At 32.5% G+C, this 22,569-nt stretch overlaps 6 protein-coding genes across 11 annotated transcripts; 2 read left to right on the top strand and 4 right to left on the bottom strand.

The window, feature by feature from the left end:
- Nucleotides 1-722: 722 nt before the first annotated feature.
- On the top strand, nt 723-8,289 carry LOC106653132 (probable tubulin polyglutamylase TTLL2). 2 transcript variants are annotated; one of them, XM_014372439.2, is made up of 9 exons: nt 723-825; nt 6,239-6,364; nt 6,434-6,537; nt 6,618-6,750; nt 6,827-7,103; nt 7,180-7,382; nt 7,448-7,720; nt 7,794-8,083; nt 8,144-8,289. In XM_014372439.2, the coding sequence occupies exons 1-9, from the start codon at nt 742-744 to the stop codon at nt 8,262-8,264; spliced, it is 1,611 nt and encodes a 536-aa protein (XP_014227925.1). In that variant the 5' UTR covers nt 723-741; the 3' UTR covers nt 8,265-8,289. The 2 variants fall into 2 exon arrangements, with proteins under 2 accessions (XP_014227925.1, XP_023316847.1); XM_023461079.1 differs by lacking the exons at nt 723-825; nt 6,239-6,364 and having other exon boundaries at nt 6,444-6,537; nt 6,626-6,750.
- LOC106650534 (40S ribosomal protein S4-like) lies at nt 8,073-10,490 on the bottom strand. Of its 2 annotated transcripts, XM_023461080.1 has the most exons (7): nt 10,048-10,490; nt 9,360-9,618; nt 9,048-9,145; nt 8,803-8,974; nt 8,601-8,730; nt 8,381-8,543; nt 8,073-8,088 (listed from the first exon to the last, which is right to left on the bottom strand). In XM_023461080.1, the coding sequence occupies exons 1-6, from the start codon at nt 10,048-10,050 to the stop codon at nt 8,420-8,422; spliced, it is 786 nt and encodes a 261-aa protein (XP_023316848.1). In that variant the 5' UTR covers nt 10,051-10,490; the 3' UTR covers nt 8,073-8,088; nt 8,381-8,419. The 2 variants fall into 2 exon arrangements, with proteins under 2 accessions (XP_023316848.1, XP_014224078.1); XM_014368592.2 differs by lacking the exon at nt 8,073-8,088 and having other exon boundaries at nt 8,378-8,543.
- An 18-nt stretch (nt 10,491-10,508) lies between these two features.
- LOC106650539 (nuclear transcription factor Y subunit C-2) lies at nt 10,509-11,134 on the top strand. Its single transcript, XM_014368605.2, has one exon. It carries the CDS (start codon nt 10,519-10,521, stop codon nt 11,080-11,082), a length of 564 nt encoding a protein of 187 aa, XP_014224091.1. The 5' UTR covers nt 10,509-10,518; the 3' UTR covers nt 11,083-11,134.
- LOC106650529 (deoxyribose-phosphate aldolase) lies at nt 11,124-12,525 on the bottom strand. Its single transcript, XM_014368577.2, has 5 exons — nt 12,367-12,525; nt 12,117-12,304; nt 11,930-12,062; nt 11,480-11,856; nt 11,124-11,392 (listed from the first exon to the last, which is right to left on the bottom strand). The coding sequence occupies exons 1-5, from the start codon at nt 12,446-12,448 to the stop codon at nt 11,207-11,209; spliced, it is 966 nt and encodes a 321-aa protein (XP_014224063.1). The 5' UTR covers nt 12,449-12,525; the 3' UTR covers nt 11,124-11,206.
- A 97-nt stretch (nt 12,526-12,622) lies between these two features.
- Nucleotides 12,623-15,326, bottom strand: LOC106660123 (putative ATPase N2B). Of its 2 annotated transcripts, none has more exons than XM_014382971.2 (7): nt 14,992-15,326; nt 14,402-14,792; nt 14,069-14,254; nt 13,751-13,992; nt 13,370-13,679; nt 13,172-13,291; nt 12,623-13,104 (listed from the first exon to the last, which is right to left on the bottom strand). In XM_014382971.2, exons 2-7 carry the CDS (start codon nt 14,783-14,785, stop codon nt 12,982-12,984), a joined length of 1,365 nt encoding a protein of 454 aa, XP_014238457.1. In that variant the 5' UTR covers nt 14,786-14,792; nt 14,992-15,326; the 3' UTR covers nt 12,623-12,981. The 2 variants fall into 2 exon arrangements, with proteins under 2 accessions (XP_014238457.1, XP_014238465.1); XM_014382979.2 differs by lacking the exon at nt 14,992-15,326 and adding an exon at nt 14,855-14,954.
- A 600-nt stretch (nt 15,327-15,926) lies between these two features.
- LOC106656682 (TBC1 domain family member 9) lies at nt 15,927-22,159 on the bottom strand. Of its 3 annotated transcripts, none has more exons than XM_014377890.2 (17): nt 21,489-22,159; nt 20,813-20,979; nt 20,549-20,722; nt 20,381-20,477; nt 20,131-20,320; nt 19,964-20,040; nt 19,840-19,896; nt 19,566-19,770; nt 19,285-19,490; nt 18,752-19,218; nt 18,182-18,669; nt 17,925-18,110; nt 17,674-17,862; nt 17,437-17,599; nt 17,032-17,349; nt 16,848-16,957; nt 15,927-16,772 (listed from the first exon to the last, which is right to left on the bottom strand). In XM_014377890.2, the coding sequence occupies exons 1-17, from the start codon at nt 21,530-21,532 to the stop codon at nt 16,557-16,559; spliced, it is 3,354 nt and encodes a 1,117-aa protein (XP_014233376.1). In that variant the 5' UTR covers nt 21,533-22,159; the 3' UTR covers nt 15,927-16,556. The 3 variants fall into 3 exon arrangements, with proteins under 3 accessions (XP_014233376.1, XP_014233446.1, XP_014233295.1); XM_014377960.2 differs by lacking the exon at nt 21,489-22,159 and adding an exon at nt 21,054-21,073 and having other exon boundaries at nt 17,032-17,364; XM_014377809.2 differs by having other exon boundaries at nt 16,557-16,772; nt 17,032-17,364.
- Nucleotides 22,160-22,569: the final 410 nt, after the last annotated feature.

Genomic DNA, 22,569 nt, shown 5'->3' with positions numbered 1-22,569 from the left:
CTGATAATGTAAAATTTTGTAGATAAACTATCTATAAGCTTAATTTTTTATATCAAACATTTTTGTTAGTACATAGAGGTTGATTTTATGTATATCATAAAACAACAACAGATATATTGGTATATTTTGAAAGTTGGTACGAAAGCACGTAAGGGAGAGGCAAACGCTGTGGAGCGAGTGAAAAGCTCAAAGATATAATCGACAACATCGCCTGACAGCCAGCCACAAATCGTCCGCAGAGCTATATGAGTTTACGCGCGCTTTACCGGCAGCCGCTGATGTGTGAGAAAGCACATCGAACACCAAATTTACAACTCGCGATGCGCGTGCTTCATCGATATGTTATTTACGTATAAATATAAACAATGATAAAAATAAATCCCGACCTTTTGTGTTGAGTAGTTTTTTGTCCTAATAATTCTCAGGTAATGGTAAAAATAAAAGTCAATGCGAAATATTCGAGCGTTTCGAGGCTTGTCGCGTGTCGATATTAAGTCACTTTATGAAGTGAATAGTTTTTAGTACAGCCTTAACGGCCAGGATGTATAATGTTTCATTTTCTTTCAAATTTGCGGTAAGGCACGGCTGTGCCAGAGGTCCCATAGTAGGGAAACAACTGGTACTCCGCGCAGTGATCGATTAGAGTTCTTGAAAGTGCTGCCCCTACTACTACTACCACTGTCGAAAGTAGCAAGCCAGCTTTCTTGCCTCTAATCTGAATCGAGCAGTTAAGGAAGCGGCATGACTACGGATCGACAGGGCAATGATGGTCCCTTCGTTTTTAGGCTCAATGATAATGGCATTGGTCCGAACTTACTTGTTCAGGTGAGTTTGCCTTTGTACAATTTTCACCCTTTTCCTTTGATTGAGTTTTTATTGCTAAGAATTTCATAAAATTCCTTCCATTGCATTGTCCAACGACAATATGAATTAATGTTTTAAAATAATTATAAATCATGGAATAGTTTAGAAAGAAAAACAGAATTTATATGTCAACGATGAAAAATAAAAACTTCTGCTTACATAAGCATGAAAATAAAAATTAATTCATCGCGCAAAATTACTATTCCGTTTTAAAAAAATGCAATCAAAAAATTTAATTTTTTCTTCAATAAATGTAATCAAGTTTAATAATGAAAATGATGAAAAATATATAAATAAAATAACGATATAATAATTCATTATTATACTCGTTAATAGGTCAAACTCTGTTACAAACCCTAAATCACATCATGCATTTTTTGAAACAGTCACGAATCCTTAATTCTTAATCTTCTTTTTTTCTTGAAACTTTGTGAATTTCTATCTTTTATATTTATTAAGGATTGCCAAGCAACTTGTCAAACTTTTTAAATCAACTAATTAATTTTTTTTCTACAATTTTGCACATCACGCACAGCGATATTGCATGTAGTGGGACAGTTGATTGGTATGATTAAACAACAAATTTATGTATAAAAAGCAAACCTCCCCACCTCTGGGTCACAAATTCTAACTGATTGCTTCCTCACAGAGGAATCTTTGAGATGAGTCTAAAATAGACTTTTGTCAAATGTGTCTCAATTATAAGTCTAATATATATTCATAAACTAGATCGAATTTGTGACTAATGTTTGTATGTATGTGAAACGAGTTTTCTCAATAATGGGACGGTGAATCCTATTGAGATAAACTGGATTTTTTGTCGATTGAATTGAGGATGAAGCCCGAAAAAGTTTCATTTCGGTTCGTGTAATATTTTGTAAGTTATTAAGATTTTTAATTTTTTGAAAGAATGTACTGATTCATTGAAATTTTTGAGCACATTTCGAAAGATGAGAAGTTAAACTTAAATGTAAGACCAAAGACATTAAGATTCATCGATTAATTACATAGCTATAACGTAAAAATGAAAATGTTATGAGCAGTTTTTTCATATATGTACAACTTTTGTGCGGGGGGTTCTCGGATCTGCCCCAAAATTTAGTATGTTATTTGGGTATGTGAAAATAGCCTTCAGGTAAATTTTTAGCCCTCTAGGGGCCTTAGGGCCCAAATTTGGGCCCCTCGAAGGTCCAAAAATAGCCGTTTTTACCTATTTTTGCGTATTATTCAAATATTTGTAACTCGGGCACCGGTGCATATTTTTTAACTCTGAGGGTCGCATTTTTTAGGTCAAGACATGTACTTTTCGTAAAAAAATTATGTAGAGCTCGATAGACCAACCCCCGGTTATGGGGGGGCAATGAAGGGGGATGAAAAATCGCAAAATTGACGTTTTTTAGCTTTTTTTGAATTGATGCAGAAGGCGACTGGATTGACGTATTTACTTTTGCAACGTCTCATTTTAAAGGTATTTTTATTACCTTTAAATTGCCGTGCGCAGAATTAAGATTGGTTCAAAAACGACGGAGATAGAGCTGTTTAAAGGTGTCAACATTATGAAAAAAGGCGTTTTTTCGAGATTTCGATAAGCTGTAACTTTTTTCTAGTAACATGAATCTCTTTGAAATTTTATGTGAAAGTAGTTGATTACATGTAGTTTGAAGCCATGTAGGTAAGGATCTTGGTATTTGCCTCTATAACCGAAAACGAGGCCCCCGAAATCCGGCACTTTAGCCCTTATATAGGCAAAATACATGTTAAATTGGGCGGCAAAACTATTTGGTAACTCCTGAAATTATCGCAAAATAAACATAAAAAAAAAATCAAAAACCCCATATTAAACGTATTTTTCGACGAGGAATCCAATGGTAACCTCGAATTTGACCTTGAACATAACCTCTAAACTATAGCGAACCAAAATTGATTTTTCGCACGGTGACCCCCTTTTTTTATTTCAGATTTGAAAAGAGCGGAAAATTTCACGTTCAAATACATATTTCGTTTTTTTTTTCAAGGTAATTTTAAGGGCCCCACAGTTTGAAAATGAAGGCTCCATTAAAACTAATATTAAACTCAGCCAAAGAGTTTATTCTTGATCTGTGGGGCCCTTAAAATTACCTTGAAAAAAAAAACGAAATATGTATTTGAACGTGAAATTTTCCGCTCTTTTCAAATCTGAAATAAAAAAAGGGGGTCACCGTGCGAAAAATCAATTTTGGTTCGCTATAGTTTAGAGGTTATGTTCAAGGTCAAATTCGAGGTTACCATTGGATTCCTCGTCGAAAAATACGTTTAATATGGGGTTTTTGATTTTTTTTTTATGTTTATTTTGCGATAATTTCAGGAGTTACCAAATAGTTTTGCCGCCCAATTTAACATGTATTTTGCCTATATAAGGGCTAAAGTGCCGGATTTCGGGGGCCTCGTTTTCGGTTATAGAGGCAAATACCAAGATCCTTACCTACATGGCTTCAAACTACATGTAATCAACTACTTTCACATAAAATTTCAAAGAGATTCATGTTACTAGAAAAAAGTTACAGCTTATCGAAATCTCGAAAAAACGCCTTTTTTCATAATGTTGACACCTTTAAACAGCTCTATCTCCGTCGTTTTTGAACCAATCTTAATTCTGCGCACGGCAATTTAAAGGTAATAAAAATACCTTTAAAATGAGACGTTGCAAAAGTAAATACGTCAATCCAGTCGCCTTCTGCATCAATTCAAAAAAAGCTAAAAAACGTCAATTTTGCGATTTTTCATCCCCCTTCATTGCCCCCCCATAACCGGGGGTTGGTCTATCGAGCTCTACATAATTTTTTTACGAAAAGTACATGTCTTGACCTAAAAAATGCGACCCTCAGAGTTAAAAAATATGCACCGGTGCCCGAGTTACAAATATTTGAATAATACGCAAAAATAGGTAAAAACGGCTATTTTTGGATCTTCGAGGGGCCCAAATTTGGGCCCTAAGGCCCCTAGAGGGCTAAAAATTTACCTGAAGGCTATTTTCACATACCCAAATAACATACTAAATTTTGGGGCAGATCCGAGAACCCCCCGCACAAAAGTTGTACATATATGAAAAAACTGCTCTATATTTTCATTTTCGAATTTTTTAAAAATCTTTACAAAGTTCAAGTGGTGTAAGTGGTTGAAATATATGAGAAGTGATGTTAAAAAAAGCACCAAAAATTATAAGCCCATACTCAACAAATAAAAAAAATGCGAAATTTAATCTTAAAAAACTTATTAATGGGAGTTACATCGTAAAAATGAAAATTTTTTTCAAAAAACAAATTATGAATGTTAACACAGTTTAAGTGGTTTTTGGAATATATAAGTAGTGATTTTAAAAAAAGAGCAGCAAAAATTAGTTTTTTATGACTATTTTTATAAATAAATAAGTAGCGGTTTTTTGGTGTTTGCTCGTACCTTATAATAAAGCTTCCTATGTGCTTAGTCTAATCTCATGGGCCTTAGATTTTTCGGATAGATTATCACCTTTTTTAGAGGTCACTGGAGTCCTTCAAAAAATATTAAATTTGAATTTTTAAAAAAAGATGATAAGTAATCTCGAATATTCTAGAAAAATTTAAACGCATTTTTTGATAAACTCTGCAACTTTTAGTTCTTTGCATTTTTTAATTCTGGAGATAGAAAATCATAAAGATTTTTTAATAAAATAGAAAATAATTTACATATTTACATATTTAATCTACATTTTTCAGAATTGATTTCAAGACTTCACTGTTTCCTTTGACTTTCCTCTGAAATCGTGCGTTTTCGAGATAAAAAATAGCACTGATTTTTAGTAGAAAAGAGAATCATTTTTTAATCACTCCAAAGGTCCTTGGGATAAAATATAAGGAGCTGCATTATTGAGTACCAGAAAACACCAAAAAATATTGTTAAAAAACAATTGAAATATATAATAATGCAAAACAGCAACAAATCACGGTATTTTATCAATTGTAATGATGTAAACAAAAGTCAGTAGGAACGCGCCCTCGGCTGCCACAGCTTATTATCATCAATCTTCTGTGCATGAGCAAGCTTTTCACATAAATTTATAATATGTATATACTTTAAAGCTCCATTCGCAAGCGAATTGTACGTATGCGAGTTAAAAGAGGGTTAAATTGTGCTCGTGAAGAAACGATGCGGAAACTTTCTTGTGCATATAGTGCATTAACGAGCTATGCTGTAATTGTGTGTATAAGTTGCGAACGAGCAGTAATAGAGTTAATATACACGTATTATATTTCGTGCTTCGTTGAAATAGCTTTTAATTGTGATCGAAATTTCTCAACTTAATAACGTGCAGTAACGCATTAATTCAAAATTAGCTTATAACCACGTTATATACTTTACGCGTAACGTTCGTAAATATATGCTTTAATAAATATAGATATTCATCATATGGAAATTCAGTATAAAAATTTTGAAAATTCAAAAGAGTGCGTTATCTCTCATAACTGCCCTTATGAATCAATCACATGAAACTTTATATTTATATAAGTTAAAATAATACTTTTTTACAAAACCGTGCGCATGTGTGTCACCGATCTTGACGCGCTTTTGGTATGTTATAATAGTACACTGTCCGTGGACTAATTTTGTCCACTGCATTACGGAACGTCGTATGCTTATACAAGTCCCATACCGTCCGAATGCGTGTCAAAAGGACAAAATTAGTCCACGGACAGTGTACATGGTAAAAAGGTCCCAAAAACCAAATTTTAGACCCCCTTCCCCCTCCTACCCCCCACTTCCGGTATAAACGTCTATTTTCGATCTATATTTTTTCTGAGGACATAAAGCAATTAAAAAATCGGAAAAAATTCATAAAATTACTTTTCAACAATCCAAACAACTTTCAATTTTTTCAGATTTTTTAATGATTTTATCTGAAGCACTCAAAAAATCTGAAAAAATGCAAGGTTGTTTGGATTGTTGAAAAGTATTTTTATGAATTTTTTCCGATTTTTTAATTGCTTTATGTCCTCAGAAAAAATATAGATCAAAAATAGACGTTTATACCGGAAGTGGGGGGTAGGAGGGGGGAGGGTGTCTAAAATTTGGTTTTTGGGACCTTTTTACCATGTACATATTATAACATACCAAAAGCGCGTCAAGATCGGTGACACACGTGCGCACGGTTTTGTAAAAAAGTATTATTTTGACCCTTATACATTGTTAACTTTACATCACCACATGTGACATTGATAATGAGTAAAGTGAATGATTTTGATGTGGTAATTCAAAGCATAAAAGTTTAATAATTCGAGTCTCATGGTAATGAAAAGAGGTTCTCTCACTTTAATGAATTAAGATATATGTATTAGATAAACAAAGCGTTACATTTAAATAGGTTTGCACGGAGCGAGGTTGGCGAGAGTACTCTGGAGATAATAATTCCTTCAAAGATCGCTGGAATTTATGGTGGAAATCTGGTGGGTTTCCACAAAATCATTACAAATCTTTGTTACCGTGGCAGGTCCGTATTGTTTTGACTTACTTCTAAACATTACGTCATTCATGTAGAGATGAATAATTTATTTTTCAGTTCATTAATCGCATACCCAAAGGAAATTCTATCTGCAGAAAAGACAGTCTCGTAAGACTTTTGAAATGTATGAAAAAAGTTCATGGTAATATTTATGATTTCAGGTAAGTATCGATGCTCCTTATACGAATTTCGAAACTTTATCGGGAATGCTGATTTTTGCATTTCAATAAGAAAAAACAAGTCCTCTAGCTTTCAATCTCCCATCGGAGTACACGAGGCTGGCCGCAAACTGCAGTCGCTTCGAACGGGATGAAAGAATATGGATTTGTAAACCAGTTGGACAAAGTCAAGGGAAAGGCATATTTTTATTTCGAGTGAGTCATTTTCCTTCTGCTCGCAGATTCGGCTTATCCGCGAGTCCGTTAAATACGTTCAGCATTTTTTTCACAGAAACTGAGCGACTTGACCTACGATAGTTTTGCCGTGGTGCAAAAGTACATCGAAAATCCCTTGTTAATCGGTGGCTACAAATTCGATCTCAGACTGTACGTATGCGTACCATCTTATCGACCATTGGCCATTTATCTTTACAAAGATGGAATCGCAAGATTTGCGACGGAAAAATTTTCCCTCGAAGCTATCGATGATCCTTTTCGGCACCTCACAAATTTTTCACTCAATAAACTGGGACCAGGTTATTATGAAAAAAAAGAGCGAGTCGGTGCCGGTAAAATGTTCATCTTATTTTTTTCCTTTCTGTTTTTCTCCATTTAAACCTGGTTATAGCTCAATGTTATATACAGGCTGCAAATGGACGTTCCGGCGACTCCGACGTTATCTCGGCCAATCAGGCTACTTGGATTGGTTTTTGTGGCAAAAGATTGCCTGCATAGTCACCTTAACTGTTCTCAGTCAAGCAACTGGAATTCCAAAGTCACCGAATTGCTTCGAATTTTTCGGATTTGATATATTGATCGATGAAAACTTGAAGCCTTGGCTTCTTGAGGTATCATCTCATTCAGAAAAAAGCTATTTCATTTGAAAAATTAAATTAATTTTACGCTCGTTTAGGTGAACGTGAGCCCAGCATTGGGTAACGATTGCGAAGTTGACTGCGAAGTGAAAAAACCGCTACTGCACGATTTATTTGACTTGTTAGGATTACCAGTTTGCAACACTGGTTTATCGCTTTTCACAATATGGGCAGCTAATACCATCGGCGATGATGACGATGAATCCGAGAGCGATAAAATTTATCAGCAAAATAAATTTTTGAAAAAAAAGTATAAAACTTCTCGAGATCCAATAAGAATAATTAACTACTGTCAAGATAACCGAACTATGGTAAATTTAATTATTAGTGATTGAATAATTAATAATCATAAAAGCAAATTTATTGAACGATAGTTATTTACAGCAGAACTCAGATACTTACCCTGAAATATCGAGGTATAATCAATTCTTTGAAGAAAAAAATCCGCCACGACGTGGAAGTTTGAAGCCTCAAAATAATAAAGACGAACCACCGATTTGCATGTGGGAGCATGGACGCGACTGGGCTAACCCGAGTAAAAAAGAGGGCTCATGGATTCGAGTGTGTCCAATCTTATCACAAACTTCGGGATCGGCGAGCGTCAACTCAAGATTTTCCGAATTTCCCAAGATAGTTGAAAAAGAAGTGAAAAATTATATTCTGTGTATTCAAAAGTAAGCTAAAAAAAAACAAATTTATTAGAAATTAAAATGACATTAATTTTATAATTTTAGATATTTGAAAACTGCCAAAGATGTACACCGAAAATATGGTGCAGAGGGCGATGAAAAATGTAATGAAATGTTACGCGCTGTTCTTGATTTGGAAACCGAAATTTGGCTTCCCCATAAGTGATTATTTCGTTAGATAAAATAGGCTTAAGTGCAAAGTGTTCATTTAAAAATAATGTGTAATCATTTATGATGTACATAATGATCAATTCAAAAATTGTAATTAAAACAAGTATGTACCAAGAAAAAACTAGGTTTATTAAATTTTTATGTAACAAATTAAACACCCTTAGCTGCTAGCCTCTTGTCACGTTCTTCAGCGATTGATAACTTGATGCCATTACCTCTTGGCAAACTGACATAGGGTTTGATTCCTTTACCAATGATAAATACATTATTTAATCTGAAAAAATAAAATATGTTGATTTGGAAAATTTTGTTGTAAAATTAATCACTGTACCTTGTGGCAAATACATGTCCCTGAGCATCTTTAATATGTACAATATCAAATGAACCCTGATGTCTTTCACAATTGACAACAGTGCCAACACGGCCCAAATTTCTCCCGCCCGTGATCATACAAAGATTACCTAAAATAAAATTGTAAATATAACTAATTTTTGTCAAACTAATCTTGACATTATATGCATAATTTTACTAACCATTATCAAACTTAATAAAATCCAAAATTTTTCCACTTTCAATTTCCAATTGAATAGTGTCATTGACTTTGATGACTGGATCAGGATAACGGATTGTCCTACCATCATGTGTAACAAGAAACGGAATCCCTTTTGGGCCTGTCTGTACTCGTTTTACTTTGCAAAGCTTGTACTGCACAAAAAAAATTATTAATTTCTGTGTTTTAAAATTTCAATAACACATGAATATTGAGTTAAAAATATACCTTGGCTTCAATAGCTGTGATGCGATGGATAGTAAATCGACCCTTGATATCATAGATAAGTCTGAAGAACTCATTTGTCTTTTCAATTGAGATGACATCTGAAAAAAGTAAAATCAATTAAAAATTTTCCAGAAAAGACTGAAGAATTATCTAAAAATTTAATCAAAGGCCAAGATAAGAATTTAACTTTTTAATTAGTTTTGACTAGCAACATTTATCAAAAGAAAATATTGTGGTTGGATATAAGCAAAAATGTATAATATTTATAGAAAAGTTCTGGTATTTTTAAGATAAAATAAAAATTTTATTCACCCATGAAGCCAGCTGGATAGTTGGAGTCAGTTCTAATTTTACCATCAACTTTTATTAACCGCTGCATTACTATCTTTGTAACCTCACAATTGGTAAGGGCATACTTCAAACGATTTCTTAAAAAGATTACAAGAGGTAAACACTCTCTGAGTTTATGAGGACCAGTGGACGGGCGAGGGGCATAGACACCCCCTAATTTATCCAAAGTCCATGCTTTGGGAGCATTAAGACGCTTCAAGTGCTTCTTTGGCCCACGAGCCTAGAATAAAACAAATTTACATGAGTAATTTGACAATTGTTTATATAGCTTAGGTATATAAGTATAGGCTTATCTAGACAATGTTTGCATTCTGTATTTGCAAAATTGTAGGAAATTTACTAAAACTTGAAAATAATAAACTAAAAGTCATAATTGCTTTTACAAACGGAGATATTACAATAAATTTCTTATTGTGTTAGTGTCTATATTTAAATCCATACTGCTTTGAAGAAAAATGAAAACAATGCAAGTGTCTGTTTAAACGTCACATATATCAATTAATTAGGCAATTGCAACACAAAATACGCACACAAGAATGCACTAAAAGCTTTTTGTGTTAATAATTTCACAATTTGTCACATTAAATAGCGTTAATAGCATCGATGCAAAAAGATCTTTTATTTATTATTATTCATTATAATTTCTTACCATGATGTATTAGGAGATGAAAAATACTTAACCTGTCTACCGGCACTCCATAACAAATCGAGTCAGTTTTCACCCCACTCCAAATACAATCTTAGATCTGTCCTGTGTCCACGCCGGTCTCAATTTCAGCAAGATTCACTCGCAAATATGAAATAATAGAATACAAAGTTGATTACTTTTAGAAACAAGCTAATAACAAGTTTTTAATTGAATATTGAACAATAAAACTGGACATAACAATACAAAGTGAGGTGAAAATCTAAAGTTGTATGGTAACAGAAGACTTGCAATTATGTGCGCGCCGAGTTACGTATTATTGTTGCAGTCATTCAATTTGTTTTGATATCGTAAAGGTTACAAATTGATATGTATTTTGCAAAAGTAGTTGTTTGGCTTAACAGTTAGAACGAGTTATAAAATATATTTTGTTAATTTTCATCATTGTTTGCTTGGAAGATAGCATTAATTAAAATGGAAGACATCGACAAAGTTTTGTTTGGTAATTTAGAAAATACTGAAAATACTGAAGGCTTCTTAAATATAGATTTTACCGATGATGACACACGGACTCAAGACAAAAACGTTATTGAAAACACAACAATTGTAGAAATATCAAAGAGTACAGATGTCCCTTCATCGGTTGAAACACCAGAGGCACTAGTGAAAGAAATAAATACAGAGGAAATAAATAATGAAAATGATACAAACCTCCATGATAACATGCTGGAAATTGAAAATACAGAAGAAGAAATTGAACATGATAAAGATCATAAAATTAAATTGACAAAATTACCTATTGGCAGAGTTAAAAATATCATTAAAAGTGATTCCAGTATAAACTTAATAAATCAAGAAGCTGTATTTCTGATAACAATGGCCACTGAATTATTCATTGACTCCTTGGCTAAGGAATCATATAAATACACTCATCAAGCAAAAAAAAAGACAATCCAAAAAAATGATATTCAAAGTGCCATAAGTAATGCAGAAGCTCTACTGTTTTTAGATGGCATACCATTAGATAAAATTATTTAATAACTCATTTCATTATTACATTTTTTTATTAAATTATAAAAATTTTTACATGAAAAATTTTTCATTTCTTTTTGTCCAATTTTCCAATTGAACTGTGTTTGGGAGTAAAATTAAAAAATATTTTTCAATAATCCTTAGTTGATTTAAAATCAGTGCCTACAAATTCAAGAATTTTATCCACTAATTTTGAAGCACCAATCCTAAACATTTCCGTTTTCATCCAATCTGTTCCTAGTTTAAATCGTGTCATTTCCAACCAAGTGGCAGCTTCTAACGGAGAGGAAATTCCTCCAGCAGGTTTTAAGCCAACCTATTAATTATTTTTTACATAACTTATTTTGCTTATATTGGGTGAAAAAAACATTTAAAGTATAAAAATGATCCAATTGTTTCTGACCTTTCTACCAGTTGCAGTATGATAATGAATAATAGCGTGACACATTATAAGTCCAAATTTTAATTCTGCATTAATAGCTTCTTTGCCAGTAGATGTTTTTATGAAATCAGTCCCAGCTAACATGGCTATTATTGATGCAAAATAAATTTCAAAATAACCAGGCAAATCTCCAACGGCAAGGATAGTTTTCATTTTTTTATTTCCACATGCTTGTCTGACTTGCTTCAATTCATCATACAACTCTGTCCATTTGTGGTCTATAGCCAGCTTTCGATTTATAACAATGTCAACTTCATCTACCCCATATTCAACAACTAGTCTAATTTCAGCTAGTCTATCTTCTAATGGTAGCAATGCTGCAGGAAAATCTCCTGCAACTTTTAAGAAAAAATCGTTATTAATCTTTTATATACAAAATTTTCATTTAAGTGTTTTAGACTTGTAAATTACCACTAGCAACTTTTACTGAATCTCTCATATTCAACCTATCTAAAGCTTTTATTGCATCTTGAGCTTTATTTGGAGTTACGCAAACTGCAGCAGTGTTCCAAGTTTTCATTCCTTTTTGATAAGTTTTTGCAGCCTTAACATAAATTACTGATTAGAATCTCATGAATTTTACAAATTAGATTCATACCTTTTCACAAAGTTCTGTTATTTCTTCATGACTTTCTGTTCCTTTCAAACTAGTTAAATCAACATGTTCTAGTACTTTTAAACACAACTCAATTTGTTTTTCTGTCGATAGTTGAGACACATGCTCTCTCATTTTTTTTATATAGTCGTAATGACCACCATCTATCCAGTTCATAGGTTTAACCATCTCTGCACAAATAATTAGTTTTTAAATTATAAATTGGCTTAATTTATTGAAAAATACTTATTACTTATAAAGTTATCCAAATCCAGCTCTTTCATTTTGGAAAGCTTGGAAATTTCCTCAATAAGTTCACTGTGAATAGGACACATGTTTGCAAATATCAACTAAGTATCAAGTACTAAATGAATAATCAGGTGATTGCACCAAATAATAATCATCATAATGACTGACGAATGATGAGAAAGTATTTCACAAGAATGTTTCAATAAGCGGGAATTTTAAATTTAAAGTAAAATCTTCATTTTGAAATGTATGATACAAATATTTTTTAAATTATAAATAGACTTTGGCTCTTGTGCAGCTACATCCAAGAGAAAAATGAATAAGTATAAAAGCAGAATATGGTGGATAATATAATATCAAGTGATATTGAAAAGTATGAGATCTACTTACTTATATCTTTTTATTGTAACATTTTTTTACATATTTACACAACTTTATATCGCTATTTATGATAAAAATCTTGTTGATTTAAGTACACAAAAAATATTTTTAATAATGTCACCAAAAAACATCAAGTTTTAAGTAAGTTGAATAAAAAATTCTTTGATTATTACTTTTAATGACATTATGATTCATTCATAAGCTCATAAAATAAAAGTAAGACTAGAATTACTGGCCGTTATCTATGCTTTTCCCATTCATCCCAATATGCAGCAGTCTGCATTTCAGCCAATCTTGATACAGTACGATCAAATGCAAATAACTCCTCCTCGCCAGTAAAAATATTTGATTTATGGTCATCCTGAAAAATTAAACTTGGTCATTGCATTTGTAAAATTTTAAAAATTCATAGTTTTTGATGATCTTACAGTGCCATGAGATATTTTCAAATCATCCATGAGCATTCGCTTTTCATCAGTATATTCTTCTTCTCCTTCAGGGACAAAAAGTTTATTATAAGGAGCATTTGCTGATATAACAGTTCGAACCTAAAATTTTAAAATGTCACTATTTTAAGATTTTAACTTCATTATATATTTCATAGTATTGTATAATATAAAATTTACCCTATTGTCGTATAAAGTATCTATGAGAGTAATAAATCTTCTAGCTTGACTCTTCAATTTCATATTTAGTTGTGGTACATCACGTATTATAACTGTATGAAAAGCTTGACATATTTCAATATAATCACTAGCACCCAGGGGTCTATCACACAATTCTTCAAAGTTTGAGTCAATAACTTGTCCACAAGTTTTTTTAAATGTTACATTTCTACCTTTAATGTTCAATGTTCTTGGTCGTGGGATATCATTTTCCATTGAACATAGATATTTAAAAATTTTCTCAATGTTTCTATCAGCTTCTTCTCCTTTACTATATTAATTACAAAATCGAATCATTTTTTTCAATAATTATAGCAAGACTTCTGTATTAATAAAACTTACATAAAATAATGTTTTTCTTTTCCTGATGCAGCTTTTGTACGATAGTCAATACCAGAATCTAAAGAAGATACATTGCAATGATCTTTAAGAATTTGAATAAATGGTAAAAAATTTCCCCTTTGTAATCCACTTTTGTAGAGATCGTCTGGTTTTCTATTACTTGTTGCTACAACTACCACACCATTGTTGAACAGTTCTGTAAATAATCTTTTGAGAATCATAGCATCAGCAACATCTGTGACCTTCAAATGAGTGTTTGAAATCAGAATTTATGTCATGTATTGTCTATCTGTACAATGAAATTATTTTTTAATTTACTTGAAATTCATCAAAGCACAATAACCATGTATTTTCAGTTATCGAGGATGCTACTGGAGGTATTGGGTCGAACGGTTGAAGTTTTGTACTGCTATGATCACGAACAATACCTTTTTTAACCTCGTGTATTTTACTGTGAACATCCAGCATAAACGAGTGAAAGTGAACCCTTTTTTTGTGCTGAATCTATCAAAAGAATTGGCAATTAAATTTAAGATATGATAACCAAGTGCTAGGAAGAAAATAAGGATATTGCATGAGGAATAATGTAACATGTGTATCCTTTCTACTTTTCCTGCTTGCAATACTCATAAGGCAGAAAGTCAAGGATACCTGACAACAATTATAGAAAAGGTCCATCAACATTGTTTTACCTCCACCTACTGCTCCATAGAGGTAGAGTCCTTTAGGAGCTTTTGTCTTCTTATTATTATTTCTCAGCCATTTACTGATTAGGCCTGGCTTTTCAGGTGTATAGCCTTTAAGACGCTCATAAACTTTCTGAAGATCTTCAATTACTATTAACTGGTGCTCATCATGCATTAATTCACCTTTATTGACTTTTTGTTTGAGTACTTCCAAAGGACTTCCAGGATCATTTGATTGAACACTATTTGCATATTTACATGATGAAATTTTATGTAAAGAAAGCGGTCGTTTCAATAAAACATTGATATAAATAATATTCGCTGAATTTTTGGTAATTACTCTTGCCATTATTTCTCTGAAAGTTAAAAAATATGTCATATGATAGATTCCAATTTCAGATATTGATAATGAACATACAATAATTTTTTATTAAAAATGTTCAGTCACGCGATATTGTGCAACGAACCAGACAATAATCAAACTATTTCGAGAACTGTAAATACAAAGCTTTCCGAAAGTGGTGGTTACAAGTAATTTATTCACAACTAACTCACTTTTTTGATGAATCCTCATTTACTAATGATCATGAGCTAACATGTTCTTATGCAACACACAATAGTTTTTTAGGCCGCGGAAAAAATCAACGGTACATATCACGAGGAGATTAAATTTGAATGTCAAGGTAATTTATTTTCAAACGTTTGCGTTTCATCTACTCGACTATGTGACCAGCCGCATGAACGTTTTAGAAAGATACACATGCTCGGACGTCATCATCTTGAATCACGTCTAAGATACTTTTATTGGCGCTTAACTTGACGTCTGAAAGAAAGTGCAGCTGATGCCTTGTCTTTAACTTTTTTACGTTGTCATCTTTTGGCATTTGTTATATCTAGGGAGTTACAACATCATCCATGCGAGGAATTCTACGTCTGCGCACTGCTTCCAGTTTTTTAATCTGGCCGCTGGGAAGGTAAAAATCTTCAAGTGTCCGATTGACTTCTAAGGGTAAAAGCAATGGTTTTTGATATATTTTTTCACTGAATCTTCATTAGGTAATTAATTAGGTACCATAAATATTAAAAAAAATGTTTGTGTTAACGATCAACTTCGCCCTAGTAAAAATTGATTAATTAATAATTACTCGAAGACTCTGCTAATTGAAAGAGTTTCAAAAAAAATAAAAGATTGCATAATTTTTCAGTATTTAAAATTATTTTATTTAATATTCTTCATAAATAACAAAATGATATTTAATAAAGCGTTTGAATGAAATATATTAGTACTTTGTATGAAATATACTATTTACAACTATGATACATTTGAAAATGATCAAAAAAATTTTTACATAAAAACAGGAGTATTTGTGTATAATTTTTGCAAAATAATTTACAATTAAATAAAATGTGTATGAAAACTAACATTTTTCGAAAAAATGTATATATACATATATATTTATATATAAATATCTATATATTATGCTCAAAAAGTATCAAAGATTATTTTTCGTGATAGACAAAAATTATAAATATGAAAAAATAACTAAAGGCTACAATACAATTCGTAATTGTGAATAAAATCTGAAATAATTGTATAACAAGGAATAATTTGAAAATATATATAACATAATATTTCTGGTAGTTCAAGAACTTTATCAAAATTATACTTCAATTTTCTATTACCTTAAAAAACTAGTCAATTTCATTATAAATTTGTATAATTGTAAAATTTATTGCATAACAAGTAATTAAATAATTTTAAATTTCTTGCATATTAGATTTGATACTTTAAAGACTACTTTTTTCATCTATCAAAGTTTTGATTTAAAAAAATACTTATGATTTAATCTCTCCAATAACATTAAAAATGGAAGCAATTTCAGAGATATAATCTCTAGACTCACTTTCGAGTGCAATCATTAATGCGCATAATTGCAAATGTATAGCTAAGTACTTTAATCTAGATTTCCAAAAAAATTGATTGCATCTTCATTTCTATATTCTGCCCGCAAAAAATATCATTGTATAACAATGTACATATCCGCATGATTATGTGTATATTTTTTGAATTCTCGTCAAATTTTCGTTGAAAAAATATCTTCATGATTACATTTAGAGTATCACACATTTATAACTTGAGTATCAGAGATAGAATGAGCTCGATCAAATCTACGTTTTTTCAAAAAAGCTATTGATTCGATTATGTTTGCTCGTTTGCTAAAAAAATCAACAATAGGTTGCCCATTCAGAGCTGAAGCCAAAAATTGTTCAACTGTAATTGACCAATTTGGATCAGCTGTTGATGAACTCGACGGATTTCCATTTCGATCAGGTGTCTAAAATATGAAAAGGAAAGTAGTATTTGAAAAGTTCATAATAAGTTTGATTTAAAATAAGCTAAAAAATCTCACCATTACACCTGATTGTTTGACTGAAGCAGAACTTGCTAAACTGTCTACAGATTCTTCTCTTTCAACATAAAATTTCTTGCCAACATCTCCTAGTTGAAGTAATAAAGTGCCTAGAATAAAATGGTTAAGTTTCGAAAATCTTTTAAATCTCAAAAATGTAATTAAGAGCCATTTTTTAGCTTACCGATTTCCGCGATACAGTTGTACGTATCGGGGTCATCTGGTTGATTTGGAAACATATCATATAAAGTTTTCCATAAAGCTATGAAATGAAGCTGTGACATTTTTGGCACGATTTTCAAATCAAGTGGACTATCCCTGGACGCAATCATCGATCTCAAACTGCCCATACTTTGTTGTTCCCAAGACTCTTCGATTCGATGACTATTTATGCTAATCGATCGGGTTAAAGCACTTGGTCCTTCATCTGAAAAAGTCACGTCTACATTCAACGTAGATATGCTTTTCTCAATACTGTCGAAAAAGTCGGTTGCTTCCGTCGCTATTTCAGCCCCATCTGAAACGGTCGTTTTTTTGTTTCATTTGCTAAAAATGCAAGATTGAAGTATCAGTTACCATCATATTTTACCTGATTGCGTAGGTGATTCAAAATCTACGGGAGTAAGAAGGGGTGGTAAATGCAAAGTGTACAATAACTTTAAACGTTGTGACGAATCCACAGTTGCAGTCATTGCAATCGCTTGAACTACTTCTTTAAAGTTCAAAAGGTTATCATGGTTTCGATCCATTAACTAAAGTTTTCAATAATTAAACATTCAACTTTAATTTAACTTAAAACAATTCTGATAAATAATAAAAAACTCACACGAAAGAGTCTTGCTGATAAAGACTCAGCTTGTGAACACTTTCCCCAAGGCGATAAGACTCCGAATAAAATTCTAAATAAATCGTAATCGATTTTATAAACTTCATATGGTGGTTGCGTAGGGTCATATCGTTCTTCATCTGTTCGGCGATGGGTTATCAATTCTTCTCTGACCAGGTTTACCAACTCCTGAAAACCGAAAAAATCATAAACAATTACTCAAATACGGTATAAAATTTCTTTTAACTGACCCTTAATTCTTCTGCGGTCATCCATTTTTCGTTAACAATACTCCGAATAACGTTTTTTTCAATGCCCTCCTCCAAACTCTGAACTACTCTTAGTCTATGTTTTAATCGTAATCGTTCGATTTCATCCACTTTTAGAGAACCGTACCTGGAGTATGATTCATAAATCAACGTTTGAATTGAGATACTCTAAAAAAAAATAAATATTAATTTTTCTAATTCTCATATTGTGTAATGAAATTATTAAAACAATTATCAACTCTATTTGGAGGGACCGTGTCAACAGGTCGTGGCAATACTGGACCTTCGTCGTTGTAAACACCACCAAGATAATCAGTAAGTAATTGCATAGCTTCACCGTCATCATTGCATTTTAATAACTTTTCTTGGTTCCATTCGAGCACAGTCAATGCTACTTGAAAAATTACTTTGGCACCGTCATAAAAAAAGCAATCCATGATATTAACTGCGCTACTTGTTGGCATAACACTTAAAAATATCGTTAAAAACCAGGATAGCGAAATGACTCTAATAAGTCCGAGCTCTTGTAATTTTATGTATAAAGCTGGTAAGTGTTCGGCAGCTAGTTCTTCAAGAAGTCCTTGATCTACTAAAGCACCGACTACTCGTCGATCATAGTAGTCAGGTAACAAAGATTCACAAACATTGCAAAGCTGCCAAAAAGCTGATTCTTCAGAACAGTAGATCAATAGCACTGATGCAACTATGTTCATTGCCTGACAATACCCTACATTTAAGTAATAAAGTACTTATAAAACTAGTATTGAACAGAATATAATATTAAAATATTCAAATAGTTTAAAAAATACCTATTTGAGGATTTCTGTAGGCATAAGCTGACAAAACCCTTCGTAAAGCATTAATTCCTGTATCGGATTGGAATGCTGGATGTTCTGGTAAAGATCTGTGTAAATCACGTTCGATCTCATCATTTGCTTGACAGCTTTTACCAAGAGATTGATTAACAAGCGACTTATATAGTCCTGGATTCATGGCCATTTCGTTTTGGGCTCCGGAAAACGTAAGCCATACTTCACCTCTCAAATTTTGAGGTATTCCAGCTATTACAAGTTTGGCAGTTTCCACTGTTCTGTAAATTGTCATCCCTCTTCCATATTCGGAAAAATGTAGTTCCCATTGTTTTTCTTTGGCTTCTTGTTTAACAGTGGCTTCAGAACTAAGTGGTGCCTTAAATAATTTCATGAGTGGAGGTTGAGGGGACCAACTCTCAACGGATTTCGTCTTGTTACTTCTATCACAAATTCCATCTGCTGAGCTGTAAATGTTACATAAGAAAGCTCTAAAGTTAAATAATTCAAAAGATAAAGTAATTTAAACTTACACTATGGAAATTTTTGTTTTGGCAAGTAATTCCGAAATTTTTTGAACCACAAAGTCCCTGTCATGTATCTGAGCAAAAAGGAATGATGCTCTGGCTGTTGTTATTAAAATAGATTTTTCTAATGAAGCATTTGAAGCTTGATTTTCAGCTGCTTCAACTTGTCTGACTTCTCTCAGAGGTACTACTAAGTTTACTAAATGTTTAACCTAAATCATTGGAATAAATTATAAATGTTTTTGTCAACAAGAAAAAATATATTACTTAATCTTTCATTAACTCACTCTGCTTTCAAAGCATAAATAATTGTGCGACAAATAAATTTTCCCCCAATTGTGACGCTTATCATATGGTGTCCATAGAGTTGCGTCCACACAACCATCTAATTTTTCGCTACCTGGTAATCTGAATTGCATTCGATAAGCTTCAGACTGTGCACGAGCATCTAGATCTCGTTTCAAGAACGACGGCTTTTTAGGCACATTTTTACTAGATAATGAAAATGAAAATACTTTGAATTGAGTATGAATAATGCAGAATCTATTGCATAAAAATTACCTCAATTTGTTCAGAAGATCCCTATCTTCATTAAAACCACTTTTTTCATCAATTAACCTGTACGACAAAATATTCATTTATAAAATAATGAAAGCAGAGAATATTAATTATTTCCATAACTCACCGTTTCATAGCAAAATTGGTTAATTGTTCCATTAGTGAATATGTTTCTGATTTGTGAAGGAACATTGAAAAATAGTGCTAAAAATAAGTAATAAAAATAATAATTAGATACAATCAATAATTAAGTATTAATTAGCAATTAATATTATGTGTATTATTTTCACTGACTTCTTTACTATCACGAGTTACTACATGAATACTGTCAGGAAATACAAGTGAATTAGTTTTATCTAATTCAATGATATCTGCCCATCTTATTATTAATTTTGTTTCTTTAGACAAAATATAAGAATAGAAGCACATGTGATTCACAGATAAATATAGCCAGCCTTGCCTTGGTAATCGAGTTTTCCAATAACTAAAATGAAAAATAATTAAAATATTATAAGCGATTGAGGAAAATAAATCATGTATTCACCTGCATGAATAATAATTTACAAGTTTATCATCTTGAGGTAGATGAAAAAGTTGACGGAATTTATATGAAACTCTTTTAAAAGACTGTGAATCTTCATCTTTAAAAGGATAAAAGTTAATGAGTTTTTTATAACAATGCTTGAAACAACTACTGAAAAATATGAATTACCATCTGTTAATTTACATTCTGATGCATTGTTTGCTATAATAGACTGTATTTTACAGCATACAAAATCTGTGACTTCTTCTTCTGTATCAAAAGATAACAATGTGTTTACCAAATTTTTGTGAAGCCATTCCCAATCCTTCATTATTTCAGAATGTGTCAAGGAACATGCCACAACTGCATAATAATATATTTATTATACAAAATCAATATAATAACTATCGTTGCAAGGAAGTAGAAAAATAAGTGAATTTTTCAAATACGTACCCCAAAAAACTTCTGAATTGGCAGTTTGATGTAATATTCTAAAAGGAGGAGGTTTTGTATCAAATACACTGTCGAGGGTTCCAACAATAATGGATGAGATACCTTTGGATTTTCCATGACCCTTTCGACGCTGGCGTACAAAAAACTTTGTTGATTCTTCAGTTATCCTTTACAAAAAGGTTACTTATTTAGTATATAAATATTTGATTGAAATACTATTGGAGTACTATTGTAAATTAACTTCATTATTGTATTGAATGCATGTATCACATGTGCAGATTAAAATATAATTTATTAAGCCAAAAAATTGAAATTTCATAATAATAAATTATAAAAATTTTATGTTATCTAAATTTTACAATTAGCTTTTATGGTTATGAGAATATTTGTTTCTTGATTTTTTAATAAAATGCCTAATTCGTTCAATTTTTATTATACTGATAAAATTGTTTATTATAAATTAAACGATTTTTAAGTAGACTGTGCAGCTATGCAGTAAGATGGCGAGTTCAACGCTCGATCCAAAATAAAAAATGTACAAAAAAAACAGCTGATGCGCATAAACAAAGCTCTCGGGTGTTTGTACGTGCAACAAAAACTTTCATGTATCCATGTTAAGATGGTAGTTAGGCGATTAGCATAAAGTTTTTGGTAATGAATTGGAAAAAAAAGTTACCAAAATGCATTGGCTAGCAAAACTTCTTCCGGCTTCACCCACATAATTCACTGCTGCGACGCATATAAAGAGCTTCTGCCGAGCAACTCTCCGCTGCGTGCAATGCATGCAATGTTGAAAAAAATACTGTCTGCACTGCAGTCCGAGTGCAGCAGAGTTGGTGTAGCGTGTGAAAAAGTCGACGACGATAGCAAACAAGAATATATGTGCACTGCTGCATGTATTAAAGACGACCAGTGTCGCAGCAGGCCCCTGTTCGCCTTCTCTCGCACAATTTTTTGCGCGGAGGGCAATACAAGTGAGTAGGCATATACTCACAACAACTTATATGTGGACGCAGTATATATATGCTTATTATACGAGTTTATAAGACAGCAGCTATCAGACAGGGAGTTCAAGCGCTGTATAGCGTACAAAACAAACGAATCCGAGAGTTACAACATATAAAAGCAGTGGGAGAGAAGACGTGCTACATGCGCTTCGAGCGAGAAAGATAAAACGAGCTGAGAGCCGAGACTCCGAAAGCTGCTATAGTCAGCGTAGATGCGCTCAGTTGTTAGCAGCAGCTCTACAGTATGCTGTATGCGCGCTAACTGCTAGCCTCAGCCAGTCAACACCGACAATTCAACTTACGTCACTCGCTCTCAGGCTTTTGAACGTCCTACAACAGTTCGAGCTTTTCTGCGCTCCTAAATAATGTAACGCTTACCGAAAGTACATAGGCTTTTATCAGCTGGTAGTCAAGTGCAGACGCACTCTATGTTTTACGCACGATAATGTGCGCGTGTGCGGCTATTGTTGCGAAGCTCAACTCCCGACCCTGCACGGCTTTATACATTATATTGCATGATCGTCTTTCCAACTCGAGTATTTCAAGGTTGCGGACTATGCACAAATTTTGCTAATATACCCGTTATAACTACGTAGGGGATTCGTGGGCTGTACGGAGGCACGTATCGATAGACTGGCAATTTTTCATGACTTCACAATAATCAGTAGAGCCCGGATTATATGCAAAATAAACGCTAAAACATGCATTCAAATATGCACGAAAAATGTTCAGAATGTGCATAAAAATGTT

This window comes from Trichogramma pretiosum, unplaced genomic scaffold, assembly GCF_000599845.2.
Source record: "Trichogramma pretiosum strain Unisexual culture from Peru unplaced genomic scaffold, Tpre_2.0 scaffold34, whole genome shotgun sequence".
In the NCBI taxonomy this organism is placed as follows: domain Eukaryota; kingdom Metazoa; phylum Arthropoda; class Insecta; order Hymenoptera; family Trichogrammatidae; genus Trichogramma; species Trichogramma pretiosum.
This window is presented reverse-complemented; position numbering and strand designations above follow the sequence as displayed.

Coding starts and splice junctions, on each gene's coding strand:
- LOC106653132 (XM_014372439.2), top strand. CDS start 742: ATGACTACGGATCGACAGGGCAATGATGGTCCCTTCGTTTTTAGGCTC. Junction 826..6,238: donor GTCCGAACTTACTTGTTCAG/GTGAGTTTGCCT, acceptor ACATTTAAATAG/GTTTGCACGGAGCGAGGTTG. Junction 6,538..6,617: donor GGTAATATTTATGATTTCAG/GTAAGTATCGAT, acceptor AGAAAAAACAAG/TCCTCTAGCTTTCAATCTCC.
- LOC106650534 (XM_023461080.1), bottom strand. Junction 8,975..9,047: donor TCACAGCTATTGAAGCCAAG/GTATATTTTTAA, acceptor TTTTTTGTGCAG/TACAAGCTTTGCAAAGTAAA. Junction 8,731..8,802: donor TTTTATTAAGTTTGATAATG/GTTAGTAAAATT, acceptor ATTTTATTTTAG/GTAATCTTTGTATGATCACG.
- LOC106650539 (XM_014368605.2), top strand. CDS start 10,519: ATGGAAGACATCGACAAAGTTTTGTTTGGTAATTTAGAAAATACTGAA.
- LOC106650529 (XM_014368577.2), bottom strand. CDS start 12,448: ATGTGTCCTATTCACAGTGAACTTATTGAGGAAATTTCCAAGCTTTCC. Junction 12,063..12,116: donor TAACAGAACTTTGTGAAAAG/GTATGAATCTAA, acceptor ATTTATGTTAAG/GCTGCAAAAACTTATCAAAA. Junction 11,393..11,479: donor ATACTGCAACTGGTAGAAAG/GTCAGAAACAAT, acceptor AATAATTAATAG/GTTGGCTTAAAACCTGCTGG.
- LOC106656682 (XM_014377809.2), bottom strand. CDS start 21,532: ATGTGGGTGAAGCCGGAAGAAGTTTTGCTAGCCAATGCATTTTG. Junction 20,980..21,488: donor TTGCTAGCCAATGCATTTTG/GTAACTTTTTTT, acceptor CTTTTTGTAAAG/GATAACTGAAGAATCAACAA. Junction 16,773..16,847: donor TCAAACAATCAGGTGTAATG/GTGAGATTTTTT, acceptor TTCATATTTTAG/ACACCTGATCGAAATGGAAA.
- LOC106660123 (XM_014382971.2), bottom strand. CDS start 14,785: ATGGCAAGAGTAATTACCAAAAATTCAGCGAATATTATTTATATCAAT. Junction 13,292..13,369: donor ATACTTTATACGACAATAGG/GTAAATTTTATA, acceptor TTAAAATTTTAG/GTTCGAACTGTTATATCAGC. Junction 13,105..13,171: donor TGAAAATATCTCATGGCACT/GTAAGATCATCA, acceptor TTAATTTTTCAG/GATGACCATAAATCAAATAT.